Source organism: Mustelus asterias, chromosome 3 (genome assembly GCF_964213995.1).
Source record: "Mustelus asterias chromosome 3, sMusAst1.hap1.1, whole genome shotgun sequence".
In the NCBI taxonomy this organism is placed as follows: domain Eukaryota; kingdom Metazoa; phylum Chordata; class Chondrichthyes; order Carcharhiniformes; family Triakidae; genus Mustelus; species Mustelus asterias.
The window spans coordinates 89,515,805-89,539,882 of NC_135803.1; the positions used below are offsets into that span (position 1 = coordinate 89,515,805).

The window sequence follows — 24,078 nt, forward strand, 5'->3', positions numbered from 1 at the left end:
AGCAATCAGCTCAACTTGCACTTATAAATGTACGGGAAGGGATGGGCTCCAACACATCAGATTGAACTGGCTGGAGATTTTCAGGCTGGACGCAGGGAGACTGTACGAATAAGTACCCCGAAGATTTCGAGAAAGGGCTTTGAAAAATAAGGGAGCCAAGGCTAAGATCTACGTTGACCCCAATGGTCCACATCAGTGTTTAAGAGCGAGAACAGTTCCATGCTCCTTATTGGAAGAAATAATCGGAACTGGAATGCCTGGAAAAGCTGGGCACAATAAAACCCATAAAGTTTGCAGAGAGGGCTGCACCTGTTGGGTGGATAAGTCAGTCCAACTTTATGAAGACTATAAGCTTACTGTCAATAGGATTTCTAAACTTGACAGATATCCCATATTGAAGACTTGTACGCCAGGTTAACTGGTGATCAAACATTTTTAAGTTGGTCAAGTGCTATGCATATCTCCAACCTGAATAGGGCGAACCTCCCTGAAGGTACATAACAATCAATACGTACAAAGGCATATGACTACACTCATCTCCCTCTCATCTGCATGCACCATTTTTCAACAGGTCATAGAGAACATACTCCAAGAGTTACCTCAGGTAGTGATGTACCTGGCCATGTCTTGGTCACAGGAACTTCGGAATGCAAACACCTAGTAAAACTAAAAGAGGTCTTGCAACGATTCCCGAAGGTTGAGGTACGCCTGAAACGGGAAAAATGTGCCTTCCAAGAAATTGCAGTGGCCTATTTGGGCTATCGGGGCAAGGGGCTTCATCCGGTGGGGGACAAGGTGAGGCCATTAAGGATGCGTCAACTCCAAGGAACCCCATGGAATTGGAATTATTACGGGAAGTTTATTCAAAATTTGTCTTCTTTACAGGTCTCCTTGCACACTACTACGCAAACATCAAAGGTGGTCTTGGGATGCTCCTCAGCTGGAGGGTTTCAACTCCTTACATAGCAACTTCTGTCCTCAAATTTATTGGCCCATTTTGACCCCAAAAGAATTATATCCTGACATGTGATTACACAGAGCTTGGGAGATGGAACAGAGAAGCCTGGAGGTACTTCCAGATCGAGAAAGAGGGATTGGCAGTTGTCTTCTGCATTAAAAAAAATCCATCAATACATCTTCTTCATAGTAATTGATCACAAACCACTGTTGGAACTCTTGCAACTCGGCCAACGTTGTCTACCTGATACGCTGCAGGAAAGGATGTCCCGAGGCATGGTACATTGGGGAAACCATGCAGACGCTACGACAAAGGATGAATGAACACCGCTCGACAATCACCAGGCAAGACTGTTCTCTTCCTGTGGGGGAACACTTCAGCAGTCACGGGCATTCAGCCTTGGATCTTCAGGTAAGCGTTCTCCAAGGCGGCCTTCACGACACACGACAGCGCAGAGTCGCTGAGCAGAAACTGATAGCCAAGTTCCACACACATGAGGACGGCCTAAACCGAGATGTTGGATTTATGTCACATTATCAGTAACCCCCACAGCTTGCCCCTGGTCTTGCATAATCTCACCAGCTGTTCTGTCTGGAGACAATACACATCTCTTTAACCTGTGTTTAATGTTCCCTCCAACCACATTATCTGTACCTTTTAAGACCTGGCTGGCTGTAAAGATTTGCATTCTAATTAGTATTCTGTAACTTGATTTCTGTGTCTGTGCACTGTTGGAGAACAGAGACCACTCCATCTGACGAAGGAGCAGCACGCTCCGAAAGCTTATGGTATTTGCTACCAAATAAACCTGTTGGACTTTAACCTGGTGTTGTGAGACTTCTTACTGTGCTTACCCCAGTCCGACGCCGGCATCTCCACATCGGAACTTTTAAAGACAAAGCAGTACCCCCTCCATTGCCTCTGCTCATATACAGCGTTGGGCCTTGTTACTGGCGGCTTATGAATACCTCCTGGAGCATCGTCCCGGGACCCGGAAACCTAACGGCGATGCACTGAGTTGTCTGCCATTGCTCATAAGCCCAGCTTTATTACCAGCTGTAAAGAGATTGTGATGACCCTCAATTTTCTGGAGACCCTGTCAGTGTCTGCAAGGCAAATCAAGCCTGAATGCAAAAGGACCCAGTCCTATTGAAATTAGAAAATATATTACATTGCGAATCCAGAGGACAGCCCTCTGACAAAGAAAGATGAGTTCAGTGTTAAGGATGGCATCATCTTCTAAGGTCCCACGTAGTTGTCCCTTGCCCAGGGGGACATCCGATTCTTATGGAATTAAACCATAGCCACCATGGGATTTCAACGGTGAAAATGCTAGCCAGGAGTTATGGTGGTTCAGTCTTCAAGCAGGCATTACCGACTTGGTCAGACTGAGAGAGTCATGCGGGCGGTACGGTGGCACACTGGTTCGCACTGCTGCCTCAAAGCACCAGGGACCTGGGTTCGACTCCGGGCTTGGGTGTGTGTCTGTGTGGAGTTTGCACATTCTCCCCAAAGCTGCGTGGGTTTCCTCCCACAGTCCAAAGATGTGCAGGTTAGGTTGATTGGCCATGGTAACTTGCCCCTTAGTGACCCGGGATGTATATGTTAGAGGGATTAACAGGGTAAATATGTGGGGTTTCGGGGATAGGGCCTGGGTAGGATTGTTGTTGGTGCAGACCTGGTGGGCCAAATAGCCTTCTTCTGCACTGTAGGGTATCTATGATACCAAGAGAATCAAAAGATCCCCCTCTCAGCCTCCCTACATGCATGGGAGTGGCCTGGTAGGCCTTGGGTGCAAGTGCATGTGGACTTCGCCAGGCCTTTTATAGGTTCCATGCTCTTACTTATGGTTGATGAGCACTCCAAATGGTTGGAAATACATTGCATGAGCTTCACCACTTCCCATGCTACCACTGAGAAACTATGACAAGGTTTAGGGCAACAAGGTGGCAGTGGTTAGCACTGCTGCCTCACAGTACCAGGGATATAGGTTAAATTCCCGCTTGGGTGACTGTGGAGCTTGCACCTTCTCCCCGTGTCTGCGTGGGTTTCCTCCAGCTGCTTCTGTTGCCTCTCACAGTCCAAAAATGTGCAGGTTAGTTGGATTGGCCATGGTAAATGCATGGGATTACGGGGATAGGGCGGAGGGGAGGTCCTATGTGGGATGCTCTTTTAGAGAGTCAGTGCAGACTCGATCGGTCGAATGGCCTCCCTCTACACTGTTGGGGTTCTATAGATTCGGCATTCAATGGGATACTTGAAGTCCTGGTTTCTGACAATAGTACATGGAGTACAGAAAGTGCAGGGTGGAGCTTAGGAAGGCAATTAGGACACCAAAGAGGGGATATGAGAAAGCTCTGGCTGATTAAAGTAGTGAAAATCCCAAGATATTCTATAAGTATAAGTATATCAATGGGAACAGCCTAACCAGGGAAAGGATAGGGCCCATTAGGGACCAAGCCAGCAATCTGTCGGTGGAGCCAGAGGACATTGGTAGAGTTTTGAACAAATACTTCACCCAAGAGAATGAGGCTGAAGGTATGGAACTCAGGGAGAGAGACTGCAAGGTTCCTGAACAAATTGACGTGGGAGTGACAAGGTAGTGGGGGTGTTGGCAGGCTTAAAAGTGGACAAATCTCCAGGTCCGGATGAATTGTGTTCCAGGCTGCTATGGGAGGCAAGGGAGGAAATTGCAGGGGCTCTGATCCAAATTTTCAATTCTTCTCTGGCCTCAGAAGACGTACAGTAAGAAGTCTCACAACACCAGGTTAAAGTCCAACAGGTTTATTTGGCAGCACTAGCTTTCGGAGCCCCAAGCCCCTTCTTCAGGTGAGTGAGGACTCGTGTTCACAAACAGGCATATACAGACACAAACTCAATTTACAAGATAATGGTTGGAATGTGAGTCTTTCCAGGTAATCAAGTCTTAAAGGTCCAGACAATGTGAGTGGGGAAAGGGCCAAGCACAAGTTAAAGAGGTGTGTATTGTCTCCAGCCAGGACAGTTAGTGAGATTTTGCAAGGCCCAGGCAAGTCGTGGGGATTACAGATAGTGTGACATGAACCCAAGATCCCGGTTGAGGCTATCCTTATGTGTGCGGAACTTGGCTATCAGTTTCTGCTCAGCGACTCTGCGTTGTCGTGTGTCATGAAGGCCACCTTGGAGAACGTTTACCCGAAGATCAGAGGCTGAATGCCCGTGACTGCTGAAGTGTTCCCCGACTGGAAGGGAACACTCGTGCCTGGTGATTGTCGAGTGGCATTCATTCATCCGTTGTCGTAGCATCTGCATGGTCTCCCCAATGTACCATGCCTCGGGACATCCTTTCCTGCAGCATATCAGGTAGACAACATTGGTCAAGTCGCAAGAGTATGTATCGTGTACTCAGCGGACAGCATTCTCACGCTGGCATCCATGTCGATGATCCGGCACGTCTTGCAAAGGTTGCTGTGGCAGGGTTGTGTGGTGTCGCGGCCACCGCTCTCCTGAAGGTTGGGTAGTTTGCTGCGGACAATGGTCTGTTTGAGGTTGTGCGGTTGTTTGAAGGCAAGAAGTGGGGGTGTGGGGATGGCCTTGGCGAGATGTTCGTGAATGAACGCCACTCAACAATCACCAGGCAGGAGTGTTCCCTTCCAGTCGGGGAACACTTCAGCGGTCACGGGCATTCAGCCTCTGATCTTCGGTTAAACGTTCTCCAAAGTGGCCTTCACAACACACGACAACGCAGAGTCGTTGAGCAGAAACTGATAGCCAAGTTCTGCACACATGAGGACAGCCTCAACCGGGATCTTGGGTTCATGTCACACTATCTGTAACCCCCACGACTTGCCTGGGCTTACAAAATCTCACTAACTGTCCTGGCTGGAGACAATACACACCTCTTTAACCTGTGCTTGGCCCTCTCTCCACTCACATTGTCTGTACCTTTAAGACTTGATTACCTGTAAAGAGTCGCATTCCAACCATTATCTTGTAAATTGAGTTTGTGTCTGTATATGCCCTGTTTGTGAACACAACTCCTCACTCACCTGATGAAGGAGCTAGACTCCGAAAGCTCGTGCTACCAAATAAACCTGTTGGACTTTAACCTGGTGTTGTGAGACTTCTTACTGTGCTTACCCCAGTCCAACGCCGGCATCTCCACAGGAGTCGTGCCAGAGGACTGGAGAACAGCTAACGCGATTCAGCTATTTAAGAAGGGTTGTAGAGGTAAGCCAGGGAACTACAGACCAGTGAGTCTCATGTCAATGGTCGGAAAACTATTGGAGAAGATTCTGAAGGAGAGACTCTATCTCCACTTGGAGAGGCAAAGTTTGATCAAGGATAGTTAGCATGGCTTTGTCAGGAAGAGGTCATGCTTAACAAATTTGAAATTTTTGTGGAGGTGACCAGGTGTGTAGATGAGGGTAGTGCAGTTGATGTAGTCTATATGGATTTCAGCAAAGCCTTTGACAAGGTCCCACATAGGAGACTTATAAAGAAGGTAAACGCTCACAGGAGACAGGATAATTTGATAAAATGGATTCAAAATTGGCTCAGTTGTAGGAGACAAAGTGTGATGACAGAAGGCTGCTTTAGTGATTTATATAAACGATCTGGAAGAAGGTGTAACTGGGGTGATCAGTAAGTTTGCGGACGGCACGAAAATGGCTGGACTCGCAGATAGTGAGGAGCATTGTCAGAGGCCACAGAAGGATATAGACAGGCTGGAAATTTGGGCAAAGAAATGGCAGATGGAGTTCAATCCAGATAAATGCGAAGTGATGCATTTTGGTAGAACTAACGTAGGGGGGAGCTATACAATAAATAGCAGAACCATAAAGGGTGTAGATACGCAGAGGGACCAGGGTGTGCAAGTCCACAGATCCTTGAAGGTGACGTCTCAGGTGGAGAAGGTAGTGAATAAGGCATATGGCATGCTTGCCTTTATACGATGGGGCATAGAGTATAAAAGTTGGGGTCTGATGTTGCAGTTGTATAGAACGTTGGTTCGGCCGCATTTGGAATACTGCGCCCAGTTCTGGTCGCCACACTACCAGAATAATAGGGGACCCAACCCAGTGGAGGCTTTAGCCATGGTGCAGAGGAGGTTTACCAGGATGTTGCCTGGTATGGAAGGGCTTAGTTATGAGGAGAGATTGGGTAAACTGGGGTTGTTCTCACTGGAAAGACGGAGGATGAGGGGTGACCTAATAGAGGTGTATAAAATTATGAAAGGCATAGATAGGGTGAACGGTGGGAAGCTTTTTCCCAGGTTGGTGGTGACGTTCACGAGGGGCCATAGGTTCAAGGTGAGGGGGGGGGGGAGGTTTAACACGGATATCAGAAGGACGTATTTTACACAGAGGGTGGTGGGGGCCTGGAATGCGCTGCCGGGCAAGGTGGTGGAGGCAGACACACTAGGAACGTTTAAGACTTATCTAGATAGCCACATGAATGGAGTGGGAATGGAGGGATACAAAAGAATGGTCTAGTTTGGACCAGGGAGCGGCACGGGCTTGGAGGGCCGAAGGGCCTGTTCCTGTGCTGTATTGTTCTTTGTTCTTTGACTGGAAGCCAGTGTCCAGTGGCGTACCACAGGGATCTGTGTTGGGTCTCCTATTATTCGTCACTTATATAAAAGACATAGATGACTATGTGGGCGGTAGGATAAGTAAGTTTGCGGATGACACAAAGATTGGTCGGGTGGTTAACAGTGAGGTTGACTGTCTTGGGCTGTAGGGCTACTAAAAGATATAGACAGGATAGTCAAATGGGCAGATGGAATTTAACCTTAAAAGTGTGAGGTGATACACTTTGGAAGGAGTAATTTGACAAGGAAGTATTCAATGAACAGCATAACACTAGGAAGTTCTGTGGAACAAAGGGATCTTGCCGTGTTTGTTCATAGTCTTTGGAGGTGGAAGGGCATGTTAGTGAGGTGGTGAAAAAGGCTTATTGGACACTTGCTTTTATCGATCAAGGCATAGATTACAAAAGCAGAGAAGACATGTTGGAGTTTTATACAATCTTCGTGAGGCTACAACTGGAGTACTGTGTGCAGTTCTGGTCACCACATTATGGGAAGGATGTGATTGCACAGGAGAGGGTGTAAAGGAGATTCACCAGGATGCTGCCTGGGATGGAACAGTTAAATTATGAAAAGAGGTTGGATAGGCTTGGGTTGTTTTCTTTGGAGCAGAGAAGACTGAGGGACGACCTGATCAAGGTGCGTAAGATCATAAGGGACCTGGACAGGGTGGATAGGAAGCAACTGTTCCCCTTAGTTGAAAGGTCAGTTACATAAGAACATAAGAACTAGGAGCAGGAGTAGGCCATCTGGCTCCTCGAGCCTGCTCCGCCATTCAAGAAGATCATGGCTGATCTTTTCGTGGACTCAGCTCCACTTACCTGCCCACTCACCATAACCCTTGATTCCTTTACTGTTCAAAAATGTATCTATCCTTGCCTTAAAAACATTCAATGAGGGAGCCTCAACTGCTTCACTGGGCAGGGAGTTCCACAGATTCACAATCCTTTAGGTGAAGAAGTTCCTCCTCAACTCAACGAAAGACTCAGTCCTAAATCTGCTTCCCCTTATTTTGAGGCCGTGCCCCCTAGTTCTAGTTTCACCTGCCAGTGGGAACAACCTCCCTGCTTCTATGTTATCTATTCCCTTCATAATTTTATGTATTTCTATAAGATCTCGCCTCATTCTTCTGAATTCCAATGAGTATAGTCCCAGTCTACTCAGTCTCTCCTCAGAAGCCAACAATCTCAACTCTGGAATCAATCTTATGAATCTCCTCTGCATCCCCTCCAGTGCCAGTAGATCCTTTTTCAAGTAAGGAGACCAAAACTGTACAAAACTGTACCAGTACCTTATACAGCTGCAACATAACCTCCCTTACAAGAAGACACAAGTGCAAGGTGAGAGGCAGGTTTTGGGGGTGTGTGAGGAAAATCTATTTTACCCAGAGGATGGTGACAGTCTGAAACACGCTGCCTGGGAGGGTGGTAGAGGCAGGTTGCCCCATATCCTTTAAAAGGTACAAGTATGAGCATTTGGCACGTCATAACGTTCAAGGCAATAGGGCAGGTGCTGGTAAATGGGATTTGGTAGGTAGGTTAGGTGTTTCTCACGTGTCGATGCAGACTTGTTGGGCCAAAGGGCCTCTTCTACACTGTGTGATTCTGTAACTCCTGTTTCTCCTAGCCTACAGAAAGGTTGAAACCTTTTCCTTTGGATGAAATTTACCTAGTTCTCTGCTGGTATTGTTGCTTAATGTTAGATTTTGCACTGGCTTGGGGACTGTGCAGATTCAAGCAATTCTTTGTTAAAAATCACATTGCGGGCATCGAAACTTACATTGCGGGCATCGAAACTTACATTGTTAATTCTATTGCACACACACCAGCCTGTTGTGGACATCATCCCTGTCCTATTTCTGTAGGATTAAAATGGCAGCAGGCATGAACATATGAGCTGTTACTGGTGGCTTCCACTTGTAGGGTGGGGCAGGATTAAAAATCAAGTCTTGTGTCAGCTAAAAATCCCTGAGAGTTCTAAATATTCAGGAACTAAAGGAGCCCTCAAACTTGCCAACCAGCTAGAATGTTGCCTCTTCTTTTCAGTTTATCTTGTTGGAATCATTTCTCTCACCTGTGTAGTTAAACACCAGATATCCTGATTTCTAACACCAGCGTGCTCCCAGCATATGACCAAATGTGTAATATATTGTAGGAGGTCAGTTAATAGTGCTACTCGGATACAGAAGTCCTAAAAGGGCAGTGCCCAACGTTGACACAAGATCACATTATTGGTAAAAGCCCACGGGAGACAAGGTAATGTGGCAAACTGGAAAAAAAGCTGGCTCATTAACAGGAAACAAAGGGTAATGGTCGATGGATGCCCTTGCAAATGCAAAATTGTTTCAAATGGTGTTCCACGGGGCTCGATGTTGGGACCCTTGCTATTTGTGTTATATATTAACGATTTGGTCACAATTGGGAAATTTGTAGATTGGCCGAGCAATGGATAGTGTAGAGGATAGCTATAATCTCCAAAATGACACAGAAGGATTGGTGGAGTGGGCAGTAAAGTGGCAGACAGATGAATTTTAACACAGATAAGGGTGAGGTCAGGCATTTAGGGTCAAACAGTTATAGGGACACAATAAATGGGAAGTGGATAGATGAAATGAGAGATTTGGTACACAAATACGCAGGTCCCTAAAGGAAGCAGTTCAAACAGACAGGTTATAAAGAAGGTATATGGAATGCTCTCGTTCATCGGCAGTGGTACAGAATATCAGAATAAAGATATCATGTTGGAAACGTATGAAACACTGGTGAGGCCACAACTGGAGTATTGTGTGCAGTTCTGGTCACCACATTACAGGAAGAACATAACGGCTCTGGAGAGAGTGCAGAGGCGGTTTACTAGAATGTTGCCAGGGCTAGAAAAGTGTAGCTACAAGGAGAGATTGGATGAGGTTATTTTCCTTGGAACAAAGAAGGCTGAGGAGTGATGTGATTGAGGTGTACAAAATTATGATGAAAAGAGATGGGATAAAATTGTTCCCCTTAGCAGAGAATTCTACAACCAGGGGTCATACATTCAAGATAAGTGGCAGAAGGTGTTGAGGGGACATGAGGAAGAACGTTTTTTTATGCGGAGGGTACTGGGCATCTGGAATTCGCTGCTCAAGTTACTGGTAGAGGCAGAGACCCTAAACTGTTCTTAAAAAAAACCTGGAACTGCACCTTAAGTGGTGTAAGCAATAGGGCTTTGGGCCAGGTGCAGGAAGGAGGGATTAGAAAGGTCACCCATATGTCCTGAGGCTGGCATGGACAAGATGGGCTGAATGGCTTTCTTCTGTGCTGTAACCTTTCTATGGTTCTATGGTCCCTTGTGTCTTGAGGTAAACAAGCAATGGTTCTATGTTTCTAATGTAAAGTAAAAAGGAAACCCACTTTCGGGAAACTACATGAATCTTGGATTGACCAGGATTACTCAAACTGGGCCGGCCCTTCTCATTTTAGATATGCATATTTTCCTTTTTTACCTCTACAGCATGGCTCCACAAGGCAGATCAGATAACTTTAGCCAGTCTCTATTCTATGCAACATCTGACATAGATGAGCTTAATCCCTGATTAACTGACAATAACAGTGAAAATATTGCATTCCTAAGGACGGGCATCTTTCACTGATTACAAAATCACTAAAATGCATAAAACGTAAAATTAACTCCAGTCTCAAAATTTCTGCTTTGACTGTCATAATTTTGCTCCAATTCCTTCATGCTCTTTGTGCTGATTATGATTTTCTAACAAATGTGGCAGTCAGCCATCCAACTGCAGGGATACAGGCTGACTCCACAACCTAGGAACAGGAAGCTGGAAGGTGTTAAAGAGACCAGATGGTATGAAAGTGGCTAGAGATTGTAAAGGGAGTTCGAAGATAGTGAGAGACTAGTGGTGGTGGTGGGGGGTGTGGGTGTGTGTGTGTGGAGGATGTGTTGCAGTAGAGACAACACAGTGACAATGGGGAAAGAGAATGCACTTGAGTTAGACAGTATGAAATAAACTAGAATGGATGAGGGGCTAGAACACACACGAGGGACCAGTGCAACTTCTCAGATTTTTCCCTCCTGGTCAAAAACCGTGGCTTGTGTTCTGGGTCTTCTCCAATATAACAGCCAAGTTCTGAAATGTGTTTTTTTTCTAAACTCACATGTAATCATTTCCTACAATTTCCTCCCCACTCTGGCCTCCCAGGCCTCATTCCAATTTGCTCCCAGAATCCTGCTAATTTTAATAAGCCGTTGGATCTCAAGAATCAATCCGCTTTTTCCAAGGGACATGCTGGCCTCTCCTTAGCAGCTACCTGAAACATGTCTAAGATTAGTAACTCACCAATGTGGGAAAAAGTGAACAAAGCAACAGTGTCCTTTCAAGCTTCTCGTAAGTCTGCCAGAGATTCAGCATCGAATCATCTTACTCAAACATGAAACGTGTTACACATTTCTTTCTTATTCTCTCCTATAATAAAAATGTACTGAAAATAAATGTAAATGGTTCTGTTTTCCAGTCCACAGGAATCTATATAACTCAGCCCAAGACTCAAAGCAGCAACCACATAAAGTGAAGGAAGTGCTGGCCCACGTGCCACCATCCAGCTTAGGAGCAGCTCTCAATAGAGCAGAGAGAAAAGCATGGGAGGCAGTGGCATAGTGGTATTGTTGCTTAATTAGGAATCCAGAGACCAAGGGTAATGCTCGTGGGACCTGGGTTTAAATCCCACCATGCCAGATGCTGGAATTTAAAAACTCAATAAAAATAACTATTATTGATTGTCGTAAAAACCCATCTGGTTCACTAATGCCCTTCAGGGAAGCAAACCAAATATCCTTAATTGGTAAGGCCTACATGTGACTCCAGACCCACAGCAATGTGGGTGATTCTTAACTGCCCTATGAAATAGCTAAGCACACTACTCAGTTGTATTCAACTACTACAAATGAAATAAAAGGAATGACACCATACAGATCACTCAGCATCGACCTAGGCACCGGAAACGGCAACGGCAAACCCAGCCCTGTCGACCCTGCAAAGTCCTCCTTACTAACATCTGGGGGCTTGTGCCAAAATTGTGATAGCTGTCTCACAGGCTAGTCAACCCGTACTCATGGAATCATACCTTCCCTATAATGTCCTAGACACCACCATCACCATTCCTGGGTATGTCCTGTCCCACCAACAGGACAAATCCAGCAGAGCTGGTAGCATAATGGTATACAGTAGAGAGGGAGCTGCCCTGAGAGTTCTCAACATCAACTCTGGGTCCCATGAAGTCTCATGGCACCAGGTCAAACATGGGCAAGGACATCTCCTGATGATTATCACATACTGTCCCTCCTCAGCTGATGAATCAGAAAGTACTCCTTCTTGTTGAAGACCACTTGGAGGAAGCATTGAGGGTGGCAAGGGCACAAAGCGTACTTTGGGAGGGAACTTCAATGTCACCAAAACTGGGTCGGTAGTAGCAACACAGACCGAACTAGCTGGGTCCTAAAGGACATAACTGCTCGAGTGGGACTGGCAGGTGCTGAGGGAACCAACATGAGGGAAAAACATACTTGACCTTATCCTCACCTGCCTGTCATCGATGCATCTGTCCATGACAGTTTCAGTAGGAATGACCACCACATAGTCCTTCTGGAGACAAAGTCCCATCTTCACATTAAGGATACCCTCCATCGTGTTGTGTGGCACTACGACCGCGCTACATGGGATAAACTTCAAACAGATCTAGCAGCTCAAAACTGCGCATCAAAGAGGCGCTTTGGGCCATCAGCAAGAGCACAATTTGTAACCTCATGGCCCAGCATATCCGCCATTCTACCATTACTAACAAGCCAGAGGATCAACCCTGGTTTATTGGTTAAGGATGACATCAAGGCTGTATTCTGAAATGATATTAGCACTGGAGACCAAAATGCTGAGTCAGTCTGGGTAGAAATAGAAGCAAGGAAAGAAACACATTGCCAAGTGTAATTTAGAGCCCACCAAACAGTACTTTAGAAGTAGGACATAGTATTAATCAGGAAATGAGTAGGGCATGTGAAAAAGGTAGTCATGATGTGGAGATGCCGGCGTTGGACTGGGGTAAACACAGTAAGAAGTTTAACAACACCAGGTTAAAGTCCAACAGGGTAGATGTTGACCTGTTGGACTTTAACCTGGTGTTGTTAAACTTCTTAATGTGAAAAAGGCACAACAGTAATTATGGGTGACTTTAACATGCATATTGACTGGATTAACCAACTTGGCAAGGGTAGTCTTGAGGAAGGGTTCATAGAGTGCATAAGGGACTGTTTCTTAGAACAGGATGTTATGGAACCAACCCGAGAACTGGCTATTTTAGATCGGGTATTATTTACAATAAGCAAGGATTGATTAATGTCCTTGTAGTTAAGAATCCACTTGGAAGGAGTGATCACAGCATGATAAAATTTCAAATTCAGATTGGAAGTGAGAGGACAGGATCACACGCTCGAGTTTTAGCCTTGGGCAGGGGTAATTGTGCAGGCCTAAGGAAAGAGTTAGCCCAAGTGGATGGGGCAAGAGTACTAAAGGGGAGGACGATAGAAGAACAGTGGCAGTTGTTTAGGGAGATATTAAAGACATCTCAACTAAGGTACATTCCTGAGAGGGAGAGGAAATGCAAAAGGGGGAAAAATCATCCATGGCATAATAAGGAAATCAAAGATAACATAAGGGCAAAACGAGGGCATATAATATGGCAAACATCAGTGGCAGCATGGAGGATTGGGAGAATTTCAAACGCCAATGAAAGGTGACTAAATACAATATCAAAAATGCTAAAATGAATTATGAAAGGAAGTTAGCTGAAAACATAAACATTGACACTACAAGTTTCTGTAAGTATATAAAGATGAAGAGAATAGTGAAAGTAGATGTTGACCCTTTAGAGGATGAAAATGGTGGGGTAATATGGGAAACTCGGAACTGGCAGAGGCACTAAACCAATATTTTATCTCTGTCTTCACAGTAGAAGATAATAATTCTGTCCCAAAAACTGCAGCTAATACAGCGGAATTTGGTGAAATTACTATAACCAGGGAGAAGGTACTCTGTAAACTGAAGCGTTTAAAAGTAGATAAGTCTCCGGGATCTGATGGCCTACACCCTAGGATGTTAAAGGAGGTCACGGCAGAGATAGTGGATGCATTAGTTATGATATTCCAAAATTCCCTGGATTCCAGAAAGGTACCGGTGACTGGAAACATGCTAATGTGACACCCTTATTCAAGAAAGGAGAAAGGCACAAAGTGGAAAACTATAGACCAGTCAACCTAACCTCTGTGGTGGGAAAGTTGTTGGAGTCAATCATTAAGTAGGAGGTGACTGAGCATCTGGAAAAGCAAAGCTCAATTCACCAGTGTCAGCACGGTTTTGTGAAGGGCAAGTCCTGTTTAATAAACCTGCTAAGGTTCTTTGAGGATGTAACCAGCAAGGTAGACAACAGGGATCCTGTGGATGTGATCTAGCTGGACTTCCAGAAGGCATTTGGTAAGGTGCCACACAAGAGACAGATCCAGAAGGTTAGATCCCAAGGTGTTGAGGGTAGAATAGTGGCTTGGATTGAGGATTGGCTGACTGATAGAAAGCAGAGGATTGGGATAAATGGGTCATTCTCCAGTGGTTAGCACTGCTGCTTCACAGCTCCAGGGTTCGATTCCTGGCTCGGGTCACTGTCTGTGTGGAGTTTGCACATTCTCCTCGTGTCTGCGTGGGTTTCCTCCGGGTGCTCCGGTTTCCTCCCACAGTCCAAAGATGTGCAGGTTAGGTTGATTGGCCAGGTTAAAATTTCCCCTGAAATGCGTAGGTTAGAGGGATTAGCGGGTAAATATGTGGGGGTAGGGCCTGGGTGGGATTGTGGTCGGTGCAGACTCGATGGGCCGAATGGCCTCCTTCTGCACTGTAGGGTTTCTATGATTCTATGACGATCTGTAACTAGTGGGGTCCCGCAGGATTCAGTTCTCAGAAGAGTGTAACATAGCGAAATTTTCTGACAACACAAAAATAATTGGGAAAGCAGGCTGTGATGAAGAGATAAAAAGTTTACAAATGAATATTGACAGGCTAGGGAATAGGCCAGAATCTGGCAGATGGAGTTCAATGTGGATAAATGTGAGGTTATCCATTTTGGCCGGAAAAATAAAAGGACAAATTACTATTTAAGTGGGAAAAAGATTCAAAAGGTATCTGTGCAGGGGGCTTAGGGTGTCCTTGTACATGAGTCTCAGAAAGTGAGTATGCAGGTGCAGAATGTTATAAGGAAGGCAAATGGAATCTTGGCATTTATTACAAAGGGTCTAGCGTATAAAAGTAGAGAAGTGCTGTTACATTTGTATAAGGCATTGTTAAGACTACAATTGGAGTATTGTGTTCAGTTTTGGTCACCTCCTTTGAGAGAGGATGTGGTGGCACTGGAGGCGGTTCAGAAGAGGTTCACTAGATTGATTCCAGATTTGAAGGGGCTGTCGTATGATGAGTGGTTGAGTAGCTTTGGCTTGTACTCACTGGAGTACAGGAGAATGAGGGGGGATTTGACTGAGGAATATAAAATACTCAATGGGATTGATAAAGTAAATGTTACCAAATGTTCCCTCTTCTAGAACAGTCTAGGACGAGAGGTCATAGTTGCAGAGTAAGAGGGCGGAGGTTCGAGACAGAGATAAGTAGAAGCTACTTCTCACAGAGGGTTGTGAATCTATGGAACTCTCTGCCCCAGAATTCAGGGGATGCAGAATAAATCAATGGATTCAAGAAAGAGATAGATAAATATTTGATCAAAAGCGGGATAAAGGGTTATGGGGAAAAGATAGGGAGATGGAGTTAGGATGAGATGGAGATCAGCCATCAGCATATAGAATGGTGGAGCAGGCTGAAGGGCTGAATTGCCTACTCTCACTCCTAATTCCTATGTTCCTATATTCCGAATGAAGAGTTCAGGAGGGCATGCTAGGAGCAATATCAGGCATACCTAAAAATTAGGTGTCAATCTGGTCAAGTTACAAAACAGGACTATTTGTGTGCCAAACAGCATAAGCAGCGAAGTGATTCTAGAACCAATGGATCAGACTAAACTCTGCAGTCCTGCCACATCAGCTCCAGGACATCACTGTAGGAGTTCCTCAGAGTAATGTCCTAGGCCCAACTATCTACAGCTGCTTCAATGACATTCCTTCCATCATAAGGTCAGAGTGGTAATGCTCGCTGATGACCGTACAATGTTCAAAATCATTCCCGATTCCTCAGATACTGAAGTAGTCCATGTCCAAATGCAGCAAGACCTGGACAAAATCCACGCTTGGGCTGACAAGTGGCAAATAACATTCATGTCACACAAGTGCCAGGCAATGACCACCTTCAACAAGGGAGAATCTAACCATTGCCTATTGACATTCAATGGCATTACCATTGCTGAATCCCCCTCCATCAACATGCTGGGGGTTACCATTGACCAGAAACTGAACTGGACTAGCCATATAAATACTATGGCTACCAGAGCAAACCAATATCGAGGAATCCTCTGGCAAGTAACTCACCTCCTGACTCCCCAAAGCCTGTCCACCATCTACTAGGCACTAGTCAGGGGTGCAGTGGAACACTCTCCACTTGCCTGGGTGAGTGCAGCTCCAACAACACTCAAGAAGCTTGGCAGCATCCAGGACAAAGCACCCCGCTTGATTGCTACCCCTTCCACAAACACTCAATCCTTCCATCACCAATGCACAGTAGCAATCATGTCTATCATCTACAAGACGCACTGCAGGAACTCACCATGGTTCCTTAGATGGTAGCTTCCAAACCCATGACTGCTACCATCGAGAAGGACAAGAGCAGCGGATACCTGGGAACACCACTACCTGGAGATTTCTCCCTAAGTCACTCACTGGAAATATATCACCGTTCTTTCGCTGTCGCTGAGTTAAAATCCTAGAACTCCCTCCCTACACCTTAACAGTTCAAGAAGGCAGCTCACCACCTTCTCAAGAGCAACTAGGAATGGGCAATAAATGCTGATCTAGACAATGACATATACATCCCATAAATGAATTAAAAAATATAACCTTAATAAATACTTGCTGGATTAACAGTACCTGCCCATTCTTTAGACCAACTAATAAGCCTTCTCTTCCTGATGGTCCTCCGATGACCTTAATATAGCGAATGAGTGACTCCATTAACCACTCTCTTTCTTTCATACCACTGAATGACAAACATTGCAATCTCTTCTCCTAAAGGGGACATAAAGAAGACATTAGTTAAGATGCAAGTGATTGATTAAAAGTGTCATTTATTCAAAAGGACATTAATAGAAATTAACGGTGCAAGCCTCAAAGTCAGGATTAAATGCAGTCAAAGCAAAACGTCATACTTCGTAGAAATCTCAATTAAGACAAACTTCCTGGGAAAGAGCGAGACCGAGTGTGGAGCCAGGGAGATAAAAGTGCTTGGGAAAGAGCGAGGCTGAAAGCAGAGCCTGGAGGTAAAAGGGGGTGGGAAAGAGCAAGATCTACAACAGAGCGATTGATAGGTGAGTACTTTTATTTTTCTCACTTATGTTTTACAATTTATTGGTAACTAATGCTTCCTTCATAGTTTTTATAACAGCAATAATAAAGGTTATTGGGAACAGTAGGGTTTATCAATAAAAATAAAGGTAAGTAAAGAAATAAAATATCTAAAGCACATATCTGTGTAATTAAGAAATGTATAATGTTTAGTTGTAGTTGGTGCTTTGATAAGCACAGTAAATTGTAATATATGTAAGGTGAATGTAAATATTTCTCACATTTGAAGTTGATGATAGCTCTTTTAACACATGAATGATTTAGTATTTTCTGCAACTCATGATGAACTATTCGGTGTGTATCAAATATATTTAATCTTATTCATGGGGTTGTGGTGAGTGCACCTTGCCAATTTCAGCCTTGTGACCCACTGAGATGAAGGAGGGCCACTCATGTGGCCCACTCACTTGTCGAGGTTGCCCATCACTGACCGAAACAACTATGGAAGATTCACTTTAAAAATGGGGAAGGGGAAAAATACGAAACGGCTCTTTTTAACTGCAGTTACCAAATTAAGGATGAACTCTGCCCTCAAATTCAAAATACACCATGATGTGTATTTCAATTACTCATTTTCTCTTTTTAAATTTGGGAGTTAAATAAAATGTCCCCATTTTCTCTTCTCTATAGAGCCGAAATGGATCCTCCACATGTCAAAATCACTCTCTCATATGTTGCCATAAAGATACTCTTTTTATGTGATCTGGACAATGAGTCTTTTTTTCATGAAATCTCTTCAGCTCAGTTTCTGCTGCCTTTAGTGACATTCAATATGCCACCTTATGTTTCCCAGCTGTGAAACAGATCTGACGTCTTCAGACATGGTAATGTAATTCAGCGTCTGGTGATTGACCTAGTTTTAGCTATTAACCGTCAAGGGCATGGTGTGAACATATTTTCATACCTAGTGCAGAGAAATCTATTGACATTTCAACCAGAGAAACAATTTGTAACAACTTTCAGATTTGAATTGGTTATCTGAGGATACTGTGAATATTAAATTATTTCATATTTCCATATGTTCCCTTAATTATATTTTAAATATTCAGCATTCTAAATTGGCAGATTAGTAAGTATAGTAATGGACAAACTTTTGAAAGTTAAAGACAACACCAGTAGCAAGGTGGCCAAGTTTCTTCCTGACCGTTTACTGAGTTAGCTGATTTTGGTTGTCATAACATTTTGAGTCCTATAATTAATCACAACACCCTCAATCTGGGGCAGTAGGTAAAAGTGGTGGATGACAGAAATCAGGCTGGGTATACCTTCCTGATTGTTTTCAGAGACCATCAGGAAATTGACTAAGGACAGGGCTGACTTCTTTTGCACCTTCCCAAGGGAAAGAGCTTGTTAGCATCCATTGCTTGGACTCACAAATGAAGAATGGTCACTCAATTCAAGGAATCAATATGTCATGGGACCAAAAATTATTAACTTCAGAACAACAATAATACAAAGAAAGCAAACAGGCATCAAGAAGAGAAAATGAAACATTTCTAGAGCAACTCAAGTGCAGTGTCACCCATGCATAAAGTGACAAATTATTAAATCTATATGTGCAGCTCGAGCTGGCTCAAGAGTTTTAATGCGTTCACTTTTGTTATTATTACATTATTCGGATAATAAGAATAGAGGCTGCATCACAAATATATAAAGAGAAAAGGGCTGGCATTTTATAAATGAGGAACAAGTTATTGAGGTTATTAGGAAGCAGATTGCACAGCATGTGCACTGTATCTGGGTGGTGTAAACACAACGTGCCACAGAGTCGTATGACAGGAATTCCCACCTACAATTCCTTGCACTTCTGGACTTTCATTGTTTTGGCTGGCAGACTTTGCGGGGGCGGGGATGTAGCCAGAGGGCAAGCTAATCAAATACCTTATGTGCACTCAGCATGTAGCTCAAAAAGAATGGACTGCTGTCTTCCATTGAATAGGAGTAAATAAATTCCATCATAATAAAACAATGTTTCAGTCACATTGATTAAAAGTCTGTCATTGTTCAATCATTACAGTAAGAAAAAATACAAAAAAAAGACACAAACCTGTGCAAACAGCCCTCCTCATCTCCTCATGCAGCCGTCCTCATGCAGCCGTCCTCATAGTCTTCCTCAGACTTCCTTCTACACAGCCTTCCCCATAGTCTCCCTCATAGTCTTCTGCATATAGACCTCCTCATACAGCATTCTTCATACAGTCTTCCACATACAGCTCACCTCGCAGTTTTTCTCATGCAGCCGCCCTCATATAGCCGTCCTCGGGGAGTCTTCCTCATAGTCTTCTGCAGACTTCTGCAGTCTTCCTCATACAGCATTCCGAGTCTTCCTCAAACTACCCTCCTCATATAGCCTGCGCCATATAGCCTTCCTCAAACAGCTCTCCTCGTAGGCCCCCCCCCCCCCCCCCCCCCCCCCCCCCCGTGGCCTACCTCACACGGCCCCCCTTCGCAGTCTTCCTCCTACAGCCCTCCTCGTACAGTTCTCCTCGTAGTCTTCCTCATACAGCACTCCTTGTACAGCTCTCCTCATGGTCTTCCTCGTCCAGCACCCCTTGTACAGTTCTCTTCGTACAGTCTTCCTTGTATAGCTCTCCTTAGAGAGACGTAGCGGGTCAGATCTCAAACAGTGATGAGATGGAGTACAGGAAAGAGCTAGAAAATCTGGTAAAATGGTGCGATGGCAACAATCTCTCCCTCAATGTCAGTAAAGCGAAGGAGATAGTCATCGACAACAGGAAGCGTAGTGGAGGACATGTCCCTGTCTACATCGACAGAGATGGAGTGGAAATGGTCGAGAGCTTCAAGTTTCTAGGTGTCTGGATCACCAACAACCCGTCCTGGTCCCTCCTCACCAACGCTATAGTTAAGAAAGCCCACCAGCACCTCTACTTTATCAGGAGGCTAAGGAAATTCGGCATTTCCACTTCAACTCTCACCAATTTTTACAGATGCACCATAGAAAGCATCCTTTCCAAATGTATCACAGCTTGGTATGGCTCCTGCTCTGACCAAGACCACAAGAAACTACAAAGGGTTGTGAACATAGCCCAGACCATCACACGAACCAGCCTCCCATCTATTGACTCTGTTTACACTTCCTGCTGCCTCACAAAAGCAGCTAGCATAATCAAGGACCCCTCTCTTCATACTCTCTTCCACCTTCTTCCATCAGGAAAAAGATACAAAAGTCTGAGCTCTCGTATCGACCCGACTCAAGAACAGCTTCTTCCCTGCTGCCATCAGACTTTCGAATGGACCTAGCATATAAATTGATCTTTCTTTACACCCTAGCTATGACTGTAACACTAAATTATGCACCCTTTCCTTTCCTTCTCCCTTATGTACTCTACGGACAGTATGCTTTGTTTGTATAGTGTGCAAAATGAATACTTTTCACTGTATACCATTATATGCGACAATAATAAATCAAATAGGTTCACAGTGGTTAGCACTGCTGCTTCACAGCTCCAGGGTCCTGGGTTCGATTCCCGGCTCGGGTCACTGTCTGTGTGGAGATTGCACATTCTCCTCGTGTCTGCGTGGGTTTCCTCCGGGTGCTCCGGTTTCCTCCCACAGTCCAAAGATGTGCAGGTTAGGTTGATTGGCCAGGTTAAAAATTGCCCCTTAGAGTCCTGTGATGCGTAGGTTAGTGGGATTGGCGGGTAAATATGTGGGGGTAGGGCCTGGGTGGGATTGTGGTCGGTGCAGACTCGATGGGCCGAATGGCCTCCTTCTGCACTGTAGGGTTTCTATGGTTTCTATGGTAAATCCTTCTACAGCTTTCCTCCCACAGTCCTTCTCCCACAGCCAATGCTCTGACGAAGGGTCATCCAGACTCTAAATATTAGTTCTATTCTCTCTCCACAGATGCTGTCAGCTCTGCTGTGATTTTCCAGCATTTTCTGTTTTTGCTCCACCATCCACATTTGCTTTGCGTCTTTCAAAGTTCTAGATTTCTATCTGATATTATCTGGTGAGTTTGAAAATTATGCCTGAAAGTACTTTATTAATTAAACAGTTCAGAAAAAAAATATTGTTTGAAAACTAAACCAAGTTGGACGCCTGCTATAAAAAAGTAACTATCCTGACTCTGATAAACCTATGAACTGAAACTTCCATTAGTCAACTTACCAGGCACAAAATAAGGTGTTGGGAGCATACAACTAATAGGTTGCATTCAAATTTCTTTGCAATCTTCTCCTTCACACGGTAATGCATGTCAGTATTATCTTCTGAAAAGAGCTCATAGATCAGGATTTTTTCTGGTAGCTGGATTGCTAGTCGGTTTTTATAGATAGCAATCTTCTTCACTAGTTCCCTGCATCTGATCCGCACTACAAAACAGGAAAATGTACATGATAAGTGTAGTGAAGAGGCATTACCTTGAACTTATTAAACTGACTGTTAAATGTACAATTCTTTGCTGTGAGCTGATGGACCTTTGATTATTCAAGAAAACCATCACAAGAGATTGGATTTCTTGCCTCCTCCTAAACCTCATCAATTTGAAGCACTTCTCTTTCAGAACGAACCAGCTTGTATTTAGATAACACTTTTTATACTTTCGTGTGGTCTCAAAGTGCTTCCAGCCAATTTTGACATCTAGTCACTGTTGCTTTAACCACAGCAGGATTACACAAACAATATGCTAAGTGGCACCATGAACTCTGACCCCACTGTTATTTCTGGGCTCAGTCTCATTCTAATATTTTGGGTGAACTTCAGGCTTCAAAAAAAATGTTTCTGACTGAGAACTAGGCCCTTCAACAAATAATGCAGCATTTAAAACATGTTTCGTTGAAGTTTATTTTGTCTCACTGATAGTGATTAATGTTTGCATCAGGATCAGAGGAGGGATGTTCCTGAGGCATCCGGATGCTTAGAAATGGTGACCAGAGTCAGGCAAAGAGTCTGCACTATGGCCAATTGCCTGTTCAGGCATTGGCCGAAAATGGGAACACCCACAACTTGAAAGCCATCATGGGAAGCAAGAGAGAGAAAAAATAGCTAATTTTATAGTCATGAAAAAGGAATTTATTTGTGGCAGGGAACATCACATTTTTTTCATATGTGCTAGTGATGGACAAGCCATCAAACACATATTTGGAAAATGTAGGCTGTTATGACAACATAAATAATGTAACAGAGTTTGGGGGATTGAAGAACACCATTACTTCTAGTTAAATTATACATACATACAATTCTACAGTGCAGAAGGAGGCCCTTCGGCCTATCGAGTCTGCACCAACCACAATTCCCCCCCAGCCCCTATCCCTGTAACCCCATACATTTACCCTAGCTAGTCCCCCAACACTAAGGGGTAATTTAGCATGGCCAATCCACCTAACCCGCAAACCTTTGAACTATGGGAGGAAACCAGAGCACCTGGAGGAAACCCACGCAAACACGGGGAGAATGTGCAAACTCCACACAGACAGTAACCCAAGCCGGGAATCGAACCCAGGTCCCTGGCACTGTGAGGCAGCAGTGCTAACCACTGTGCCACCGTGCTGCCCCTGAAATTAGTAGCAAGCAAACAGCATCACAGATAAATCTAGGAGCTGATATATTCTCACAGTAGAGTGAGACCATAGCAATGACTCTGGTGATTAGAAAAAATACTCTGATCTCTAGAAAGGCACTGAAAAGTCAAATTTAAATATTTTATATTATTAACAGATATAAATCATAGAATTTCAAATAGTTATGACTGGAATAACAGGCTTCAATTTGATTTAGAACGTCACGCAACAACTTGCACTTTCATCAATGTAAATAATCACTTGTGTTAAAGAAGGTCACAACATCATTTTGTACCCTTGATTAATGTAAAAACTGCTGCAAACAAAAAAAGCAGATCAGTCAGTATCTGTAAAGAAAATGGACAAGTTAATAGCTGAAGTGTATTTCTGGTTTGTGTATGCTGGAAAAGAAGAGGAATACTGTCAAAGATTTTTGTCTTGCATTCATGATGACATATTGGCTTTGACTGGTCAAGATGTTGCCAATCTTCCTCCTGCAGTATAAATTGCTGCTCCCTTTGAATTTTGGTATTTTTGCATCTGTTCTGATGAGTGCAAGGTGAAGTGTTTCGACTGCATGTACGTTTTTCAGCAAGATTCAAGTTCTGTCCAACCAAGTGACTATTGTTTTATGATCTTCAATTTTTCCTTTCTCTCAATGGTTGCAGACTCATCTGTTGCATAATTGTAGGATTTTCTACATATAAGAATTGCACTTTTTTTAGCTTTTATTTGATATATCTAGATCAAACTGGTATCCAGCTAAAGCAAGTTGATTGATTTCAAAGCTGCAGAGCATTCATTACAGCTTGCGGTGCATCAGTAATTTATTGTACTAATTACTAAGACATTTGTTACAAGAGCCAACATTTATGTTTAAGAACTCACCTTTCTGCTCTGTGATAAGATGTTGGACAATGACATCTGTCATGCTGTCCCTATAAGCATAGCGGTCCTTGTACAAGCCATGCACCGTGCTAAAAATTATTTGGTAAAAGGCAATTGTACCATCTTGGCAGCCTAGAACCTTGGAAGAAGAATACAGAACCATTTGTATGTACTCATTATCCTCCAGTTGACAAGACAAAGCAATACATTAACCTCTGAAATATAGTTGAGCCATGATCTAATTGAATAGCAGAATGGATTTGAGAGGCTGAATGGTCTATTCTGGTTCTATGATATACAAACAATTGAAATTCCATCCTGCTATATTGTTTCAATTGTCAACAATTAATGTTTAATCATTACTGCAGCTTTAATATCATAAAGACAATATTCAGAACAAAAAATGGGTGCCACCGAGTGGTTCAAAATGTGAATGCATTCAGCTGCAGAAACTAACAAAAAACTGAGATGAGAAATTGTTTAAAAATGTAATGGCAATATACTATTCTTTGCTTATCCTTACAGTTCGATCTGAATATGTACTCAACATGTATAACTAA

General features: G+C 43.9%; 1 protein-coding gene across 1 annotated transcript in view; it reads right to left on the reverse strand.

Moving 5' to 3' along the window:
• Positions 1-24,078, reverse strand: part of ift122 (intraflagellar transport 122 homolog (Chlamydomonas)) — a 232,907-nt gene that overhangs the window by 145,926 nt on the left and 62,903 nt on the right. The window contains exons 10-12 of the mRNA XM_078210139.1: positions 23,519-23,657; positions 21,240-21,442; positions 16,635-16,772 (exon numbers count right to left, since the gene is read on the reverse strand). Coding sequence (XP_078066265.1) covers positions 16,635-16,772; positions 21,240-21,442; positions 23,519-23,657 — 480 coding nt within the window. The remainder of the gene's footprint in view (positions 1-16,634; positions 16,773-21,239; positions 21,443-23,518; positions 23,658-24,078) is intronic.